The sequence below is a fragment of the Pleurodeles waltl genome, chromosome 10 (assembly GCF_031143425.1).
Source record: "Pleurodeles waltl isolate 20211129_DDA chromosome 10, aPleWal1.hap1.20221129, whole genome shotgun sequence".
NCBI lineage: Eukaryota > Metazoa > Chordata > Amphibia > Caudata > Salamandridae > Pleurodeles > Pleurodeles waltl.
In genome coordinates this window covers 602,703,839-602,725,271 of record NC_090449.1, presented here as the reverse complement: position 1 = coordinate 602,725,271, position 21,433 = coordinate 602,703,839, and the positions used below count along the sequence as shown (strand labels likewise).

The window sequence follows — 21,433 nt, the reverse complement described above, 5'->3', positions numbered from 1 at the left end:
TCCACGCACCTCAGGATGAGAGGAGATCCACGCAGCCGGTCGTCGTTCGCTGTAGGTGTCTGTGGAAGCAGGGGAGTAACTCCTTCAGTCAAAAGGAGATTCCTTCTTGGTTACTTTCCGCCCTCAGAGGATGCACAGCCGGGGAAACGTTGCAGTTGCCGGAAGGAGCCAGAGAAACAATGTTGCAGAGCAGTCTTGTCACTGTAGTTGCAGATTGTAGGTTCCTGTGAAGTTCAGTTGCGGTTCCAGTGGCCAGAAGTCAAAGTAAATGTTGCAGAGGAGTCCTGCACGTCGAATCTGAGGGCCCACCCAAGTCAGAGACCCTAAATAGCCCTGAAAGGGGGATTGGTCACCTAGCCAGGTGAGCACCTATCAGGAGAGGGCTCAGGCGTCACCTGCCTGCCCTGGCCACTCAGATGCTCCCAGAGGGCCCTGCCAACGTTGGATTCAAGATGACAGAATCCCACCCCCGGGGTGGTGATGTACAGGGGAGTTGTCACTCCCCTTTCCATTGTCCAGTTTTGCACCAGAGCAGGGACTGTAGGTCCCTGAACCAGTGTAGACCGGTTTATGCATGATGGCACCAAATGTGCCCTTCAAAGCATACCAGTGGCTTGAGGAGGCTACCCCTCAAAAGCCATATAACACCCATTTCCAAAGGGAAAGGGTGTTACACCCTCTCCCAAAAGGAAATCCTTTGTTCTGCCTTCTTGGGCTTGAGATTTTCAAGCAGAAAGAGGACAGAAACCTGTCTGAGGGGTGGCAGCAGCTTGGGCTGCCTGGAAAACCCTGAGGACTAGTAGGAGCAATGTTGGGTTCCTCTAAGGAGCCCATAGATTGCATGGAATCATATTTCCAATACTGACAACAGTATTGGGGTATGATTCTGACAAGTTTGATACCAAACATGTCTAGGTTCGGAGTTACCATTACATAGCTGGACATAGGTAGTGACCTATGTCCAGTACACGTGTAAAATTGCATCCCTGCACACTCAAAGTCCATAAAAATGACACTGGAGTTAGTGGGGGCACCTCTTCTAATGCAAGGGCGCCCTCACACACAGGTACTTGCGCCATCCCCTCTGAGCTAGTAGGTCCTGCCGTAAGGGTGACTTATAGTGACCTGGTGCAGTGACCTAAGGTGAAAATGGTTGCATACATCCTTTTCACGCAGGCTGCGATGGCAGGCCTGCAGAACACTATGCATGGTTCCACATGGGTGGCATAATACATGCTGCAGCCCATGGGGATCCTTTGGTACCCCAATGCCCTGCGTACCTGTGTATCATATACCAGGGACTTACATGGGGCACCAGTATGGAAACGTGGGGTGAAAATGGTACAAGTTACCAAAACAGAAGGTAGAGAGCATAAACACAGGGGTCCTGGTTAGCAGAATCCCAGTGAACACAGTCAAACACAATGACAAAAGGCAGAAAATTGGGGTAACCATGCCAAGAAAGAGGGTACTTTCCTACTCCAAGGTAAGTAACTTGCTCATCTGATAGACTTCTAGTTGCAGATTCCTTACCTTTGAATAGATACCAAAGCCACATCCTCCTGGCTGTAGGTTTGCGGACACATTTTCCTAAACTAAAAGTCCTGCAGGTTTGGACAGGCAAAAGGCCTGTCCCTGCAGACCTGACTGTCCAGGCAGTAGTGTTTGGCAAATGTGCGCAGAGACGCCCAAGTTTCTGCCTGACAGAAATCCAGGACTGGGACCCCACGAGTTAACGCCACAGTCACAGCTTTTCCTCTGGTAGAATGGGTCCTCAAGCCCTCTGAAAGCTACTTTTTAGGGAGGACATAGCAGATCTTGATACAGAGAATGACTCAGTGCGAAATAGTTCACAGTTCACACACACAAGCTTTATTCGGTCTAATTTAACCATCAAAGCGGTAACTTACATCAATGAAACCACGATCTGTGCTTAATAAATATAATATCAAAGATTAAAAAATAAAAAATCAACAATTGTACAATAAAATATTGACGTTGATCTCACATGTATCTCGCCTCCTATATATGAGGAAGAATCATCGATCTTAGCTTCCTCATTATTAATTAAATAAAAATCTCATTAGACTTAAAACTATTATATAAAACAATAGTTAAATTAAATAAATTAAGATCGATGTTCAATTAAAAACAAATCACTGTGATTTTTTAAAAGGAGCGCACGTATGTACCATGCGGACACAAGGAACTTGCTGACCGCACAAATTAAAAAGGAGGAACAATCTCTCATCATCAATCTTAGGGCATCTTCACACGTTCTCAACTCCATATTCCTGCAGACGGGGCGGAGCCATTTCCGCTGAGCAAACCCATAAGCGGGGCAAATAAACAAAGTGCACTACAGTTTCTGCAGGGCCGTTGCAACTTGGACATTGATCGGTTAGTGAAGTAGAACACCATGGGTAATAAAAGACTTCAGAGGTAGGCATACATACCTAAACCGAACATACAAACTTTTGCTTAGTTGATCAGAAATTAAATCTAGAAAGGGTTCAAAGTGAGGGTACCACTTGAAATCGAGAAATTGGGATGTCAACCTACCATATGAAGTACATAACAGATAGTTGTTCCTAACATGGGACCAGTAAACTGATTTCAGATGTTCCTTGTGAGCCCTCCTTAAATTGTGGGGCTGGCTCCAGAAGTCACTAAGGCCCCAAGTATAGAACCAATCCGAAATATAATTGAGCCACGGGATAGAAAGTACATTTGGTCTATCCAGTAGATCTTGTAGAGACTCCTTGTATACAACTTATTCGGGGGTGGTCCAGATACGAACCCAAAAAGTTAAAGGCCTTAGAGCTATTACGTCAGACATGTGGGAGAACCCAATGTCCATAAACACTGGAACCAAGGGAGTACTGCGAGGACATGCCAAAAGAGATCTTATGAAGTTATTTTGCCCAACAGATAATTTACTAGTTTTAATACAGCCCCAAATCTCTGCGCCATAGACCGCTGCGCTCTGAGCCTTCGCTAGGTAAATTTTAATGGCTGGGGAAACAACTTTCACAGTAGTGGACTTTTGGAAGCGCAGAATTGCCCCTGATCTATGTGCTAAAAGAGCTGAGCTTTTTTTTCCACCTGGGCCTGCCAATTCATGTTATTACTAATTCTCACCCCTAGGTAATCAATGGAGCATACCTTGCTCAGAGGGACCTCATTGTGTAAAATGGTGCACCGTTTGGTGCGACCACGACCAAAAATCATAAATTTGGTTTTGCTAGAGTTAAGCTCCAACCCATGATCAGCACAAAACACACTGAACCTATTCAGGAGAACCTGAAGGCCCATAGGTGTTTTGGAGATCAGAAGGGAGTGATCAGCAAATAAAAGGATTGGAACTTTTGAATTGTTCAGGGAAGGGGCATCATTTTGGCAGTCGGTTACAACTTGCACCCCCTCATTAATGAACAAGGAAAAAAGAGTGGGTGCAAGGACACAGCCCTGGCGTACACCCTTCCTGATGTCTATACGGTCGGTTAGTTCCCTCTGACTGCCCCATCTTACTCGAGCATAGGTGTTCTCATGCAACCTTTGAATTAGGTACACCAGATTCCCCGGGACACCAATTTTGTTTAGGACTTCCCACAGTTTCTCTCTTGGGACGAGATCAAAAGCGGACTTTAGGTCCACAAAAGCAACATACAAGTTTTGTTCAGCCAGAGTAACATATTTCCAAAGTAGCAGGAAGAGCCTAAAAACTTGGTCCATAGTACTAATTCTTGGGCGAAAGCCGGCCTGGAGGGGGGATAAAACCTGGTTAGCTTGAACCCAATCCATAAGCCTATCTAGGACTTACTTGGAAAAAATCTTTTGTAAGTTATCAATAAGACTAATTGGGCGGTAACCAGCAAGCAGTCCCACGTCTCCTTTTTTGTAGATAGGGATAATTTCTGCTCCGAGCCACGAATCAGGAATAGGGCCACCTGCTGCTATGGCATTCGACAATGTATTTATATACCACGCCCAAATGACGGTTTCAGACTTAAACAGGTCCCCCCGGTATCTTATAAGGACCAGGAGCCTTGGCGGATTTCAAAGAATTAATAGCTGCTGTAGTTTCAGCAATTGTGAAAACAGTGTCCTCCACAGGGCCCTCAATAAGAAGCCTGCATTCATCACCCCTATGATCCACAGGGTCCTGCTGTGTGGATGAGGTATAAATCTCAGAGAAATGGGCCATCCATCCTTTTGGCTGGATGTGCAAGTTTATAGTGTCATTACCCCCTCTATGCCTGTTGGTCTGCAACCTCCAAAAAGAACCCTCATCTCGATTTTTAACTGCATCCAGCAGCTTCTGCCAGATCTCAAATTCCCAATTTTTCTTTGCTAAATCCAGGACCTTGGTATAGCTATGTCTGGCAAACCTGATCTCCTCCTGTGAATGCTTTTGGAGGGCCAATTTAAGATTGAGCCTTGCATGGTCTCAATCTTGGTTGAACCATTCTCTAGATTGAGAGATATCGGGAGTATGCCTAGAAGTGGTTTCTTTATAAAAAAATCCTCTGTATAATATTTGTCAATTCAACATGGATGATCAGGATTGGGATACTGTCAACCTCTTGCTCATCAAAACTAGAGAACAGCTGTAAAAAGGAGGAATACATTTCCTTAATCAGGAATGGATTAGATATAACTTTTGTCCAACTGGCGCGGGTTTGCCTACGATTCAAACAGGGGATCGGGACATCAGAGGTCTCTAGATGCTGGGCTCTCCCGAATGCTTGATTGGATAGAATAGGGTGGTGGTCGCTATCACAGCGAGGTTCCACCTTCATATCCAGAGTATTTGACCAGAGCCTACTATCAACCAGGAGTTAATCAATAGTGCTAGAAGAACGCCCTCGCTTAAAAGTGGGAGCACGATTTGGGTCAGATCTCGTCCGACCATTACATTCTCTAAGTCCAAATCATATGCAAAAGGAAGCCATCTGCATAGCAACACAAGAGCCGATGCTGGGAGTATCATCCTTCGTTTGGGGAATACCCCAGGATTCATCTTCTTCAATTGTCAGACTACCTATAAGGTTCTTGAGTACAATTTATATCACCCCCAACCACCAGATAATTAGATGGATGCAGAAGTTCCATGTACTCAGCTAACTGAGCAAGTGCCCTGGATTCCATGCTACGGGGGATGGACCTCGCATACACATTGACCAAGATCACTATAAAACCAGGTTGGAATGTAAGTCTAACACCCAATAGGTCTAATGAGTTAAGGGATAGTACAGAGTGATCACATTTCAATTTCTTATTTAATAAGATAAGCCCACCCATAGGTCTACCAAAGCCTCCGGAGGCGGGTTGAGCTGCGGAAAAATATGTTGTAAACCTGTCAACATATTTCATCTCTTCTGTCCAAGTTTCCTGAAAAAACACATATATCTTGCTTGGTAATGAGGTTGACCCAATCAGGATCTTCCAACTTTTTCTCTATTCAAGCCACCTTCCAAGACATAATATAAAGTTCAGGAAGCACAAGTGTTGGCCTGGCTCTCAGGGGTGCAGTGAGCTCCAAAACCCCTGGTCGTTTGTCTCTACAGGCCGTAGTAATTACAATGGGGAGCTCTGTGGGTGGAGCAGCATTTAGTCAACCTAAATCGGATAACAAAGGGGAAGGGATCTCGGTCATAAAAGGTTGATTGCTCTCAGGAGGAGCTTGAGCCCCTCCCACAAGAACGTTAAATGAACTATCACTCCTTCGTATCTTACCCCCCGGAGGGTGCATACGGAGCCAATTCCGGTGTCTCTGCCAGTTCTCAGACGGCTAGTCCGTGAATTGAAGGCCATAAGATTATCGACCATGGTGGTCTCGAGAAGAAGAATTGAAATATAATCAAAATCTGAATCTGGTTGGGCATGTCTGCGTACCTCCCGAATATCAGACCGAATAACAGAGACATTTACTCTGTATGCGAATCAAATAAACAACTTTATTAGTGAGAGAATCAGAAGACTCTCTGTAGCCGGCAGGCAACCTGGGGACCCCTGTCATGTAGATATGAGCATCCTTCCTGCTCTGGTCGTGTCTCTCCTTTAAATCAGTTGCCTGAATTAGTCTAGGTTGGCCTCGATGTAAAACTCTGAGTGAACTGGCAGGCACCTGTACGCCCATCCCATCCTTAGCTTCCTTGAAAGAAGGGATTTTACAGGGAAGGCTCTGATCATTGTTTTTTTAGGCAAAATTGGTCATACTCCTAGTATCAATGGGAGTGTCGATAGGAGGGGATGGGCAACTCCCCTTTTTGTTCGTTGCCGTGCTCGTGGACTTCGCCCCCGACTTTAAGCGTTTGGGGAAAATAATTGAGCTATCCCTAGTATCTAATGTTGCTAGCATGTTAGCCCCCCCCCCCGGTCGGCACAGGGTTGTGGTCATTCGTGCTGGGCAGTTTGCAATTACATGTTACCCTCTGATCAGATAGTCCAGATTTTTTTTCCAAGATTACCACTACCAAGGACTTTAAATCGTCCAGCTTTTGGGAGATAATTGCCAGTTCGGGTACCTATTTATGCTGGGTCAACCAGTCCTATTCCTCTATATCGGGTTCAGCTAAAATTAGGGATAGAGGACAACCTAGGCTCCCACTAGAAGCAGATAGGGGTAAAAATCTGGGAATGTCACTAGAAATTATAGTCTTAGAGCCGGAGTGCGGGGAGTCCTTAGTTTGGGTACATTCAACAGCTTCAGCGTTCGAAATATGCCTCTTTGATGGGGAGGGAATTGCAGCCTGGGTTATAGGAGGTGAATGAAGGTCCACTTCCACAGTCAGATGAGGCGTCCGTGGTTTCTTATTAAAGAGATCAGGGATCTTCCTGTGCGTAAAGTGGCAGAAATTTGGGGGGCGGTAATAGATGGGCTCCTCAATATTGCCTCTACTTCCTCAAACAGGGAGTCAATAGTTTGAAATTGATTCCTAGTAGGCTTGGGAGGGTCATCTACTTTCCTACTGGCTCGCTTCTTATGTTTTTTAGCACCAGAGTGGCACAGAGATGTCATCTGCCTTCCGCTTCCCCATTACTTACTGCGTAGTGTCCAGATCCAAGTAACCAAAGGTCCCAAACTAAAATTAAAGAGCGGTGCGCGGCACGCTTTGTAGCGCCCGCTTGGAGAGACCGTCCCCAGGCAGCAGGGAGTCCGGAGGATCCTGGGACTTGAAGTCCCACCGGGATCACAAGGGTATTTAATGCAAAATAGTTCATTTCTGTACTGCCTGTCCATTTTCTTTTTTTTAGCTCCAACATACCCCACAAAGAGTTGGCCATTCACCCGGAACTCTATTGTGTGGTCAAGGTAGAATGACAATGCTCTTTTTGGGACCAGTCGGTGGAGTTGTTATTCTTCTTTAGAGGGATGTGCAGGAGCGTAAAAGGTGGGCAGGGTAATAGACTGCCCAAGAAGGAATGGGGTCACCACTTTTGGAAGGAAAGAGGCCTGGGTGTGAAGAACCACTGTCAGGGAACAGTAAGATAAGGAGGCTTGGATGCTAAAGCCTACAGCTCAGTCACCCTCCAGGCAGATGTTATTGTACCTAAGAAGGCCGCTTTGATGGTATGGAGCCAGAGGGCACAGCTGTGAAGTGGCTCGAAAGGAGTACACTTGAGACCCAGGTTCAGATCTCACTGGGGCATGATGAAGGGCAAAGGAGCAAACATATGTAGAAGCCCTTTCAGAAACCTATTAACAATAGGGGACTTAAAAGAGGGTTGGTCAGGCAGCCGCAGGAAGGCGGACAGAGCAGAGAAATAACTCTTAAGAGTGTCCACAGCAGAGCTGGGCTGGGCAACAGTACAAATTAAGAGAAAAATATCAGAAAGAGAGGCAGAAAGAGGGTTGATAGGCTTTTCTGTGCAATATTTTACAAACTGTTGCCAATGGTAGGTGTATACTGTTTTGGTGGTCGGTTGCCTGGCCTCCAAGATAACTTGACAGACTTCGGGAGGAAGGTCAAAAGCTATCAACTGCCGCTGATTAATCTCCATGCAAGAAGGCAGAGAGTTGATAGGTTCAGGTGGAGGTCCCTTCCCCTGCAATTGGCGACAGAAGATCCTCCCAAAGGGGCAGCCTGATCGGAAGATCAATGCTAATCTTCAGAAGCTCGGGATACTAGACACTCTGGCCTGATTACAACTTTGGAGGACAGTGTTAATCCGTCCCAAATGTGACGGATATCCTGCCCACCGTATTACGAGTTCCATAGGATATAATGGACTCGTAATACTGTAGGTGGTATTTCCGTCACATTTGGGATGGATTAACACCATCCTCCAAAGTTGTAATTAGGCCCTCTGTCCTGCCTGGAGCCGCAAGAATGAATTGTGCCCAGGCCTTCCTGATCTTGTTGAGAACTCTGGGCAGAAAGGCGCACAAGGTCTGAACTGCACTTGAGACGAACAGCGTCTTAGACCAAGTGGCGCTTTAGAAACTCCAAAGCACAAAACTGCTTTCATTGCGCATTCTCTTCAGAGGAGAACAGATCTAATAAAGGTTCTCCCCACTGCTGAAAAAGTCCTTGCGCCACCTCTGAATGGAGATGCCACTCGTGATACGCAAGGCATCGACAGCTGACTTTGTCCACCCTGGCATTTAGAGAACCTGCCAGGTGTTGAACTACTAGGTTTACGCCCTGCTGTTCCAGCTATGTAAACAGGCACAGGGCCTCTTGACAAAGGGACCACAAACCCATCCCGCCCTACTAGCTGCAGTACCACATGGTGGTGGCGTTGTCTGTGAACCCTTGCCCTAACTTCCCCTTGACAGAGGGATGAAATGCTTTCACTGCTAACCGAATCACCCGGACCTCTAACACATTTACGTGAAGTCAGGGATCCAGCGGAGACCAGAGTCCTCTGATCTCCACCTCTTCCACATGGTGGCCCCATCCTCGGAATGACTCATCTGTCTCTACTGTCACAGCTGGGTGGGGAAGGGAAAGGAGTCTGCCTGTGACCCAAAAGCAGTTCGTAAGCCACCACTGCCTGGTCCTTTGCAGCTCCCGCCGAGATCTGGAGAATGTCAGAGATTACCCTGATGCTGCGCCTACTGGATCTTCAGGTTCCACTGCAGAAGCCACATATGTCATCTGGCATGATTCACCAGCAGGATGCAGGAGGCCATGAGAGTCAATCTCACCAAAATCCAGGAATGAGGCTGAAACATCAGTATCATAACTTGAATATCCTGGACTCAATGCTTGGGAGGATAAACTCAAACCTGCACAGTGTCCGGAACAGCTCAGATGAAAGGGATCATTTGAGAAGGAGTCCGATGTGACTTGGGCATGTTTATAATGAACCTCAGCAAATGTAGAAGATTCACCAGTCTGGAGGTGGGAGACAACAGCCTGGGGAGATCCCGCCTTCAACAGCCAGTCGTCGAGGTAGAGGAAGACAAACTCCTAAGCTGCGCAGATGAGCGGCGACCACTGCCATCACCTTGGTGAACACCCGAGAGGCACCACAAAGACCAAAAGGGAGCACGGTGAACCAAAAGTGCTCGTGGCCTAACTTGAACTGCAGGGAATGCCTGTGGGCAGGTAGAATGGGGATGTGAAAATACGCATCATGTGAGTCTAAATGCTACCAGTCTCCTTGGTATAAGGTAGACGAGACTTGAACCAGTGTGAGCATTTTGAATTTCTCCTTTCTGAGGAAGAGATTGAGGGTTTACATGGCTAGAATAGGACGAAGACCCTTGTTCTTTTTGTGAATCAGAAAGTAGCGGGAATACCCACAACTTCCTACTTCAGATATCTGAACCCTTTCTATAGCTCTCTTGGCCAAAAGAGCTGTAACTTCCTCTCAGAGCAAGGTCAGATGATCCTCCGCCAGCTGTTCTTGTGCTGGCAGTATTGGTGAGGGAAACACTGGCAAGGAAGGGAGTAGCCCCTCTGAATAAACTGCAAGACCCATTTGTCAGATGTAATGGACTGCCAGTGGAGCAGATGATGTTGGATTCTCCCTCCAACGGGGCACCCATTGATTTGCAGTACAAAACTAGGAGGGCTTGGAGGCTGCAGCTACTGGGGGTTGGTGGTGGACGACTTCTGGCTACCAGACCCACAGGGTCGGGACGTACTGCGTCCACTTCCTGGCACATCTTTGGCAGCCTGCATGGCTTGCATAGGGCTGGTGCAGTGGTACACCCCTTCCGTAGCCATGAAGGGGGCGAAAGGCAGACTGGGGGTGAGGTGTCACTGAGAAACTCAAGGACTGGATCACAGTTTGCTCCATTGTCAAGCCTGCCTTCTGTGCGGGGAAATGAGTCCCATCGAATGGCATGTCCGTGAGGTTGACCTGGACATTCCCCGAAAAGCCAGATGTTCTCAGCCAGGCATGGCGCCTCAAGGACACTGTTGATGAAACCGCTCTGCCCAGCGAGTCAGTTTTGTCCAAACCACACCTGATGGTGAACTTTGCTGTATCTCTCCCATCTTTTACAGCTTGGGAGAGTATGGCCAGGAGACCTCTGAGACATGTGGCAGCACTTGCACAACCGTATACCAAAAGGTATGGGAGTAACAGCTTAACAGGCATGCGGTATTAACTGACTGCAATGCTAGGCTGGCCAAAGAAAAAAAATTCTTACCTAAGCTATCTAGCCTCTTGGAGTACCTGTCCGGGAGAGGAGCAGGGAGTGAAATGTGAAGTTGAGGTTTCGACTACCAAGCTCTCAGAGGTTGGGTGAGGAAACTAGGATAACCTGGGGCGGGGAAATGGCAGCAGGCAATTGCCCTGTTTACAGAAGCCTCTGTGCTGGGCTTGGACTGTCAGTGCCTCATTAAAGGGCAAGAGGGGTTCGGATAAGGAAGCCCCAGGCTGAAGCACTTAAACAAGAAGTTATTCTTGACTGCCACTGATGGGAGTTCGAGGAAAGGACCTCCACTGACCGCTTCACCAGCACTGTGTAAGGAGGTCTCTCCTCCATTGCCACAGTAGGTGGAGAGAGCAAACCAGTATCTGGAGAGGTGTCTAGTCCACTGGCAACTCCTAGTTCCTCATACCAGTCTACATTTTCTCTACGGGTGTATAACTGGTATTCCAAAGGGTTCAGTGATTGCTTCCACTCTTCCATCATGCCTGTCTGATCAGACAAATGCTCAGATAATGACTTAACCCCATTGGGCCTTGCCTGAATCAGCATCCATCCATGTCATTCTGAGTCGTTGGGGATAAGAGAAGGTTGAGTTGGCACAGCTGGTGCCGATCCAGATCCAGGACACCCCATTGGAGCTGAGGCCACAGTCGTCAGCGCAGAACCTGATGGGGCCTCCTTCGACTCCGTGGGGCCGATGGCACTCTGGAGGGGTTGGCCTGCTCGAATGTGCAGCGCATGGCCTTGTAGAAGTCTTTAATCTGAGAGGGGTCGCTCTGGCTCATGGAAACGAGAAGGAGTGGAGTCAGATGTGGCAACGGCTCTGCAGAACCGTGCCTGGAACGCCAATGTTCCTCACTTGTCACATTGACCGACATACGAGGCAAAGTTAAAGTCTGCTTAGACTTCTACTTCTTGTGCCTCTTCCCGAGAGTCCCGAGGACCATGAGTGAGACAGAGGACTTGGGGGTCTTGGAGAGGTCCCGTGACCACCTTCTCGATGGGGGATCGAAATCTAGGAGTCGCGCTGGGTGGCGTTGACCGCCTGGGCCGCAAGCAGTCTTTGGCACCATGGCCTGGCAGTCCGAGCATGACTTTGAATTGTGGTAGTGCTCAAGACACCATAAAAAGACCAAATTGGGGTCTGTAACAGGCATTGCACGGTGTCAGGTGCCACACGGTGTGAAGCCTGCCTTTCTAGGAGACATTCTTGACTCACTTCCAAAAAATAGTCAACAAAAAGTTTTAAAAAACTGTTAAAAAGAGAGGGGTAGCTCTTCTCCAGATCAGCGATAACTGGTGAGGAAAGAAAAGAACTGATGTCAGCACGTCTGGGTGTCGTCTTTATAGGTGATCGCAACTGCACTTTCAGTGCCAACGACCATGCGCAGAACCAAACAAAACCACCCAATAGCGTGCAGCTTTATTGTTCACACAAAACTTTCCTGATCCAGTCTGAGGCCTGGGAAATTCAAAGGTAAGGAACCTGCAGCTAGAAGTCGCTATCAGATGTGGAATTTTTAAATCCACTGTCACACCTGTTAATTAAATTGCTTTTGGACAACAGCTGCTAACTAGCCCTGCTTTATAACATATAAAAAAAAGTGGCTCCATCGGTTTTCAGTCGACCCACTCTGAAAACTGGGACATAACCCAATTTTGCTGGAATCAGGCGGGGCAACAGCTGAACAGCCAGGCCTGTCTAGGCAAATCTGGCACACAAGGTCACCCTACATCAGAGGTCTGCAGAAATTCGGGAAATAGCAATCGAAGCTATGGAAGGAAATCGCACGAGTAGATTAATTAACAAGCACTGGCACAGCCAAAAGGTCTATCCCTTGGCAAATTTGGTGCAAGGGGATTTATTTTTATTGTAAACATATGCCACAAAAATAAAAATAAAGTTACCAAATAAACATATCCCCCATATATTTCCAATACAAATTTGGAATTTAAAAAAATGTTCACTAATGTGACTATTTTACTAGTGATGTTTTTGAACACACATCTTTCAGTTGTGCCAGTCTTATTACTATTATTATCATCATCATCTGAGGAGACAAGAACTCAAATCGCAGACAATTACAATGTTACAGTGTTTTACACTTTATAACAGCAACTTTAACAAGCACTGGCAAAGCCAACAAGCCTTCCCTATGTGCTTTGTCAATGTTTTTCAGCCACGTCGTACAGCAGCACAGCTGGTCTGTAGCATAGCTAAAAGTATTTAAAAAAAACAAAAAAAAAACAGTGTTATGAAGTGGTCAATGCTGGCCGCTGTACAGCACTTTTTATTCACGTTCAACCATGCTGCACATCGGCCACAAAGCTGTACAACAAGGCACGGAAAACATGGACAAAGCCAAATAGTTCTATTATTTAGCTTTTTAGTGTTTGCTAAGCCATGTAGTACAGCTGTATGGCTGCTATGCAGCAACTTTGAAAGTGAAGAAAAAAAACACTAACTCGCCCAGCATAGGCTGCGTTATAGCACTTTTTTAAAAATACACTTTTCACCATACTGCCCATCAAGTATGCTGCTTTACAACATGGCTAAAAAACACTGACAATGCCAACAGATCTCAAATAGGTGAGACTTACTGGCTTTGCCAGTGCTAGTTACATGGATATTTCTGACTTGCATACACCATCAAATCAATCATTTAAATCATGTAGAGATCCCTGTGGCTAAAAGCCTTTGTAGGCTAACTGTTCTGTGTCACAAACCGCCGCAAACTTCACAAGTTGCGCTCGGTTAAAACGTATATGTCTAGTGTCTAATTTTACAAACTCTTGCCGTTTTAAGAGTAAAGTAGTCTAAAAAGTAAAACCTCAAAACCAAGACAAGACTAGTTTTAGCTAGTTTGCCATTATCAACAAAACTGTAATTTCACAGAAATCCAATTCTACAGATCTCTGGTGCTGACCTGGAGTTTGTGCTCAAGGCAGGGCTTAAAAGGTAAGCTAAATATGCCCAAGAAGTTTGCCAGCAGCTAGTTCTTGATTGGCTTACCTGCACTGCTGATGAAGCTACTGAAGCATTTGCGGTTGGCTGCGGGACTGTGACTTGCGAAGGCTGTGCAGAAGCTTGGCCTGCAGGTTGAGGTAGTTGAATAGAGGGCTGTGAAGGAGGTGCTTGAAGAAAGGTACCCGTGGGCTCTCCTGCTGGAAAGAGCTGGTAAAGACAGTTAGTAAGACCAATGAAAATGTCTTCTGTGTTTTTGGCAGGATATTGCACATATTGGCTGTTAAGTGCGTGCCTCCTCTCAAATGATGCAGAATCAGTGTGAAAGGTAATTCTATGCGATAGCTTCTTCTCAGAAAGCCGTACATTTATACCTTCAAAAATCACTTACTATGCAATCGTTATGGTATAAACAAACAACCATTAAATACGATATAAACCACAATGCATGTATTGAGAATTCATCTCAAGTGTTCTAAGTGATAAGATGCTGAATGGACCAAAGGTATGAGTAATTTTGTTCTAAAATGAATTGCATGCATGCAAAAGCACCTCTGCCATTTGGCTCCCTTTTCTTTCTGGCCTCTCTCTTTCTCTCCTTATAGAGGAGATGTCACATAAGATTCTAGGCCATGGCTTAGTTATTTCTTAATATGTATAGCAGTGCTTATGTACAGAAAACAAATGCTGCAGCTTTAGGCAATGTTCTTCATATGTATAAATGCCTAGGTCTGATCTACCCCCGCCCCAATATCGTTGAATTTTCTTTATGACTTTTCACTGCCCTACTTCGACCTTAAACTGACCTTCCTTTATTCCTTAGGCTCCATTACTTAGGTTAAGAGTTAAATCAACATTGCACGCACCACATGTGACCTGAGAAGGTTCTGTCTCTACAGACATGTAGGGTGTATGCCAAATACTTCACCCATGTATCCTCATCTGCCTGGCTTTGGGCCATAAGCTTCTTTGTGCACAATGGATGCCTGTGGTAGAGCCATACATGGGTTCAAGCAGGAGCCACGCAGTTTGAAAAATGTGATATAAACTCAAAATTAAGGGGAGGTGTTTTCCTCTACTAATAGATTCCTCCCTCTCTTGTAGCAAGCATCTAAGGTGAGTGACTGGTCTCTGAGCATAATGCTGTCAGTCTGGAGACGTACTGGTCTTCCAGTGGTACTCCTAACAATTTATCTTTGTTTCCTTGGTAGAGATATGATCTACTTCCAATATATAATCTCTACCTCCCCCTTTGAAGCATTGCCAAGGCAAGTGCAGTGAGTTGCCTTTTCCACCCACACCCTCCAGTATTTATCTAGTTTGCTATCTTTTTTAACCAAATGGCATTTACATCATATTTTGACTAGAAGTTGAATAAAAGTTCCTTGCGTAATATACAAGCGAACAGATCTTTTTCCTCATGTTTACATGTGACAGTTAACAAAACATCTTGAATCCAATGCATCGAAATATCACCTCATCCTACATTGCTGGTAGTCTTGGAGGAAAACTGGTATCTCGCAGTTTCTGTAGGCCACATAAAAGATCAAGGGTACAACTTAATCTGTGATAAGTATAGCTTGAGATAAACTAATTTCAGTGATTTTCACAAAATGCCCCTAATGAAAAAAAAAAAACAATCGGAATTACATTAAATAAGCAACTTAACGTTTCTAACCAAGGAGGATACTGAGGAAGGAACAAGACTACATTTCTAAAAATAAGCCATGCTTTCCCTATTACCGATTCAGTTGAGATCAAGAGCCCATGCTATTTGACAGTAGTAATGAAGGCAATTTGGTGTCCAAAGTTGTACAATATATTTCTGCAATTATACAGAATTAGGTTTTCCAAGTCTGGATAGTACAAATTCTGCATAATTTACTCTCCTAAGCTATTTTGTAACATCAGGGATGTGGAATTCCTATTGCCAGACGCCCGGGACATCTTGTTTGGGGTCAAGGGCAACAGGTTTTTATGTTTACTTTGTCCTTTGGACAAGTAGGCCCAACCCACTGCAGCACAAACCCTTTGGCTGCCTGTTTACAGAGAGTGGAACTCTCTGCAGTTGAGGTAATGTGTTTCGAAAAGATAATGCTGTTCGAACTTGTATTTATGGTTCATTATTTGAAAGCCTTGATTATTAGGGTGAGTGCTGTAAATAAATGTTTTAAGGTCACACTTCACTACTGACGTTGGTTCCAGTACAAAAAAACCAGCTGTGTATACACATGTTTGAAAACTTTAGGCTATGAGGCAAAGTATAATGCTCCCAGAATGCTCTCTGATTAGATGCAAATGAAGTGTCATTTAGTAAAATGTGTTGATGAATGCTAGTATTTCCCAAAAATATTTCTAATGGAAAATCAGTGTAACCATTTTCAACACGAATATGGGAAGCATGAAAATAAACAAACACTGACAAAGCCAACTGATCTGACATATTTTTATAAGTCTTTTAGTTTTATCAATGCGTGTCTTGTTTTGACATGGCTTTTGTAACACTTTATTGTTGTGGGAGCTACCAGGCCCTCAACATTGTAACAAACACTGCAAAAAAAATAAAATAATTTTTTTGAACTCTAAAAGCACATGTTGCCACAAGTGGCATAACAAAGGCCCCGCAGCCGCCCTCCAGGGGGCCCCTTTAGCACAGCACCTGCCCTGAGTGAGTCTGGAGAGGGGGCTCCTCCATGTTCTTTGCAAAGGGGCACCCTCCAGTTTCGTTACGTCACTGATTGCCACTGTAGTTCCTGACACTGAACAAAACTACTTTTTGTGCCAATATGCTCCTTGTGGAAGAGCAGAATGCAATCACTCACAGTAAAGCCAGCCAAAAGAGAGAGAAATAGTAGTTTTTATTAAACAAAATGTCTTTAACACCAGACCTAATTAGGGACCAAGACCCACATGTAGGTAGCTTTTTGCATGTCACAAACAGCGACTTTCGCTGTTTGCGACGTGCAAAAAGCACATTGCGATGCACAAACCCAGTTTTGCGATTCAGTAACCTGGTTACCGAATCGCAAAACGGGTTTGCGAGTCGCAATTAGGAAGGGGTGTTCCGTTCCTAATTGCGACTCGAGGTGCAATGTAGGATTGTTTTGTGACCGCGAACGCGGGCACAAACCAATCGCAGTTTGCACCCATTTCAAATGGGTGCTAACACTTTCGCAAAAGGGAAGGGGTCCCTATGGGACCCCTTCCCCCATTGTGAATGTAACTATAAACATTTTTTCAGAGCAGGCAGTGGTCCTGCGGACCACTGCCTTCTCTGAAAAAATGAAACAAAAACGTTTAATTTTTCGTTTTTGTAATGCATCTCGTTTTCCTTTAAGGAAGCAGTCACAGACATGGTGGTCTGCTGTCTCCAGCAGGCCATCATCCCTGTGAGGGCCGCTATTCGCAAGGGGGTCGCAAATTGCGACCCACCTCATGATTATTCACTAGGTGGGCATTTGCGAAGCCCTTGCGAATCACAGATGGTGTCAGGGACACCATCCTACCTTCGGATTTGCGACTCGCAATTTGCGGGTCGCAAATCTGAACATACCTACATGTGGCCCCAAATTCTTAAAGAAAGTCACAAAAGTGCACCTATGGTATATGTCGTACCCCTATAAAATATTTGTGAACTGTATTTTAGCATGGGTAAATACGCATGTGTAGATTTGCTCATGTGAAAATATATTGAGCATCTGCAAGTTCATTTTCCCTCCGGCCACTTTCTTCCCAACCCTGGAAGAAGTTCTAATTCTGCCATTGTCAGGAGTAAATGTCCAACCTTTCTTATTATGGGAAAATATTAGAGAGAAGCTGGTGAAAATCTTTAAAACATGCAGGTTAGTAGGTTTGCAGACTCAAAGGCATTCCAGCCCTGGAACTATTGCTTACTGCTTCCTCCAGCCCCAGTATGCAGATCTGCAGAAAGGTGGCAAAATAAGGAAATTGCTACAGTAGGGATTGAAACTGCAAGTATTCAAGCCCTATTATGGTAGTAGCCCTGGCATAATCAGAGAGGCTATTATCAGAGCTCTTACATAATGAGATTGCTGCCATAATTTGTCGCCACACTACATGGCACCAAAGGGACAAGTAGATCTTTTTACAGGACAAGTAGATTTGAGAAGCAACCTGTCCCCTGGACAAGTAGATATTTTAATAAATTACACACCCCTGAACATGACGCCCTAGTAAGTGATATAATCAATATGGGCAGTGCCATCCATAAAGCTAGTGAAATGAAGTACTTCAGGTATCTTGTTATAATATGTGCTTTGTAATTCTATGAAAACAAAACATATTTAATGCAGAAAACAACTTTTTGAAATAAACCAATGTGAGTAGTGGAATTTTACTATTTCCCTTGACTTGATGTTTGAATTGCATATGATTATTCCTAAGGTTTAAATGGTTTGTAAAATGTACTGGAAGCATGATAGTTGATACTGCATGCTTGCTGTGCCATTCTAAAATCCTAACCACACAGGGGAATGTAGTGTCCAGTGAATTATTTTGAGATCGCAATGTTTTATCGCCAATACCACACAAGGGAGCAGGAATACCTAAAAGCAATTCTAGTCTAAAACCTACTAACATGTCCAGATTTGTGTAGTAAAACTCCCACTTCCAATCAAAGCCAAAATAGAAGAACTGGTTATGGTGTATTGCTAACCCAGGTGTTGGTGGATATCAGCCAGATCCCATTACTCTGAGATAAACATGTACCTACACTACAATCTTGACAGACAGCTACATCATTACATAAGCTCTCCATAGTGTACCCATCCATGTGCACTGTAAGTTTATTCCTTAGAAAGGAAGGGGTAAAAACCCCAGCATCCACTCTAACACTGTCACTAAAGGAAGAGAAGAGTTTCAACGGCAGCCTTTACAACATGTAAACAATGTATGTTTGTAACTCCATAATGGGTGCAGTGATTCACGATTCACATTTGGGAACACTGTGACCAGCATTGAAACGACTGCAGAACAGATAGACTATGCTGAATCAACCTTATGCCAGGGCAAACAATGAATGTACCTTGCAGATATCGTAAAACAGTTGTGGAAGAGATACGGCCATAATCAAGTCTTCAGGTGAAAGAAGGCTGCACGGATGATTGACGATTTCCAAGTTGCTAACTTTGCACTCAAATCTTTATGAAATGAAACTTTTACAACAAATCTTCAGTTAAAAATACCTAGATTTTCCCTGGAAAAACTGCAGAAAACCTAAGTCCATTTTACTCTACAGGGACAGACAGTGGATGATTCTGTTTTGTAAAGGAGCTTATTGCAATGTTGCTCCCAAAACGCTCAAGTCTCCTGTGAGACTTTAGGCTAAAAAGATGCTGCAATGGTGAAACAGTATCAATGGAATCTAAAGGGTTCTGCAAATAGACAAAATACCTCAGCTAGCTTAGAACTAGAAAACAATGACTGCTTGACATGTCGAGCTGAATTTACGTTCTTTGATCAAGTATTTTCCCCAAAATCAGTGGCTCACCAGTAATACACCTGGAAGGCTGCCTTATTTTAAAATGTAGCTGCCCTTCAGAATTCATGAGAGGGTTACTTGCTTTTCTTCCCTGTAGACTTGTAGGTCAAGCAACCTGGAAAAACAGTGCTAGGTGTCAATTTCTTATTACCCACAGAGATGTGGGTGGATTCATGCACTGCAAGTAGTAGACACTGATCTCTGGGTGACCTAGGAAAGTAAATTCCCAGTTTTTATGTACTTAATGATTATCATATTCTTTGGGGAAAATAAGAAGAGGCAGTAGTTTGACAGGTGATCATCCAGGCTTTTAAAGAATCTTTGGAACCTGGGAGACGCCAGGGATTGGAACTAGGGCCAGAAGTTTTGTCCTCCTCAGCACTTTTAGGTACACTACCTTGACAAGCGATTGTCCATGCACATTAATATCGGAGACTTTGCTACAAAGATCAATAATTCTCAGAGGGTAGTGGTCTCATTCATAAATCCAGGTGGGGATCCCCAAGCCACTGGAGGTCCACCAATGCTTGTTGGAGTTTCCGCAAGCTTGCAGTAAGCTGTTAATATGATGCTAAAAGTAAAAATGTAGAGACTCATTGCTAAATAACGATATTCAAAAAAAGACCATATTTGCCTTTTAAGTAAAGAGGCAATTGCTTCATTGTTTGCTGTATTTTAGGCTAACCCCTATTAGTGGGTTGACACCACTTACGTGAGGACATATGTTGTATTAAGTAGCTTAGGCACCCCCTAAAGCAGCTGCCAATACCAGGTTCTAATATTTTAAGATCCTTTTTGCAACAAGAAAGGTACACCTCTGTTGCTACAAGAAACACTGTCTATCTAGCGACCAAGTGTCAGGACTGGAATTTGCTGTAGTCCAGTCAGACAGGATGCAAAGTGCTCCACTGTCTTCTAAAAGACAGAAAGATTTACTTGTCAAATCCTGCATGCCTACAACAGTCCTATGTACAGTGAACTCTGGATCCCAATATCATTATACCATTCATACCCGGCACGTATTAATAGAAAAGTTGTGCTCCATTTCCATGAGTAAAATTACTCTACAATGGAAACTTTGAGGTGAGAAAGAGGAACGCTGGTGTTCAAAAAGAGGCATGTACACAAAAAGGAGCAGTGTTATCAAAGTACACATACATGGTAATGCCTTATGTGGAAGATACAAGTACAGCCCATCAATAATGGAGCATAACAAAAACATGGAAACAGCAATGCAAAGATGGAGATCAAGTACAACGTGTTGTGTTAAACAGAGGAGGGAATTGACAGAGCCTGGCAGTCCAGTTCTGTATTCAAATTCTGTGGTTTTATACAATGACATTTATTAATAAGAGAAGCAAAGGTGAGAGATTAAATAGACTTACCTCCGAATTTTGTAAAGATTCTTTCACTCTTGGCGACTAGAAAGCAAAACAAAAAAAGTACATTTTCAGGTGGGTATTTAGAGTTTGTAACTAGTGATACACTGTTGCCACAGACACAAAACAGTGCATACAGTCCAGAGTGCAAACAATTTTTATACAATTATACTAACACATGAAATAATGCTATTAATACTGGCCCTCAATAAAAAAAAAAAATATCAATCTGGAAATCTCCACAGGTGCAGACCTAAAACATATAGAGATTTAAGACTGGTGCTCAAGGCAGTGGCGCTTTCGTTTTTTTTTGTGCCCATTTTTGAGTCCCAGGACTTCTCCTTCGCAAAAGAGAGTAGCTATATTCAGCCTACAAGCAAAGAGAAAGTATATAGAGGACGCTCTTCCCTCGCAGATGATTTGTGCCTTTGTGCAATTATGAGGTGTGTCTTGCACATTGAACCAGCATATTCACAGATGGCGTGTGCTAGTCCATTCAGCTGCGCCGGTCTGTGAAAAAAACACTAAGAATCAATTGCACTCAGGATATGTGTCAGTGAACGTTTGCAGTGTGTCCTTTACATTTCCATAGATGAAAACATGGCTACAGACCTCTGTGAATTTGTTTGTTCTTCCCAACTACCAATCTTTAGGTTGAACTCTTTCAGAACTATATCTGACAAAACCTGTACATGCTTCTTACTTTTTCAGAAACAGATACTTCTCGAAGGCTCGAAAAAATGTTTTTCCATTTGACAGTAAAGAGAGGTGTAATAACCGTATAATAAATAAATAACCAAAAGGTGCTTAAGTCCTACCGCCCAATTCGAGGAATCGCTCCTAATATTCTCATTTTTTTATGTCAGCCTTAGAAGGGTGAAAGGATATGTTTGTTCTGTTAGGATTCAACCTTGTGATCAACATATTCCACACACAGATCTCAGAAACAAGTTAAGCCATAAGATATTCCA

At 44.3% G+C, this 21,433-nt stretch overlaps 1 protein-coding gene across 2 annotated transcripts in view; it reads right to left on the bottom strand.

Moving 5' to 3' along the window:
* Positions 1-21,433, bottom strand: part of OXSR1 (oxidative stress responsive kinase 1) — a 645,496-nt gene that overhangs the window by 135,788 nt on the left and 488,275 nt on the right. For both annotated transcript variants that reach the window (XM_069211068.1, XM_069211067.1), the window contains exons 12-13: positions 20,469-20,504; positions 13,632-13,793 (exon numbers count right to left, since the gene is read on the bottom strand). In XM_069211068.1, the coding sequence (XP_069067169.1) occupies positions 13,632-13,793; positions 20,469-20,504 (198 nt within the window). The remainder of the gene's footprint in view (positions 1-13,631; positions 13,794-20,468; positions 20,505-21,433) is intronic.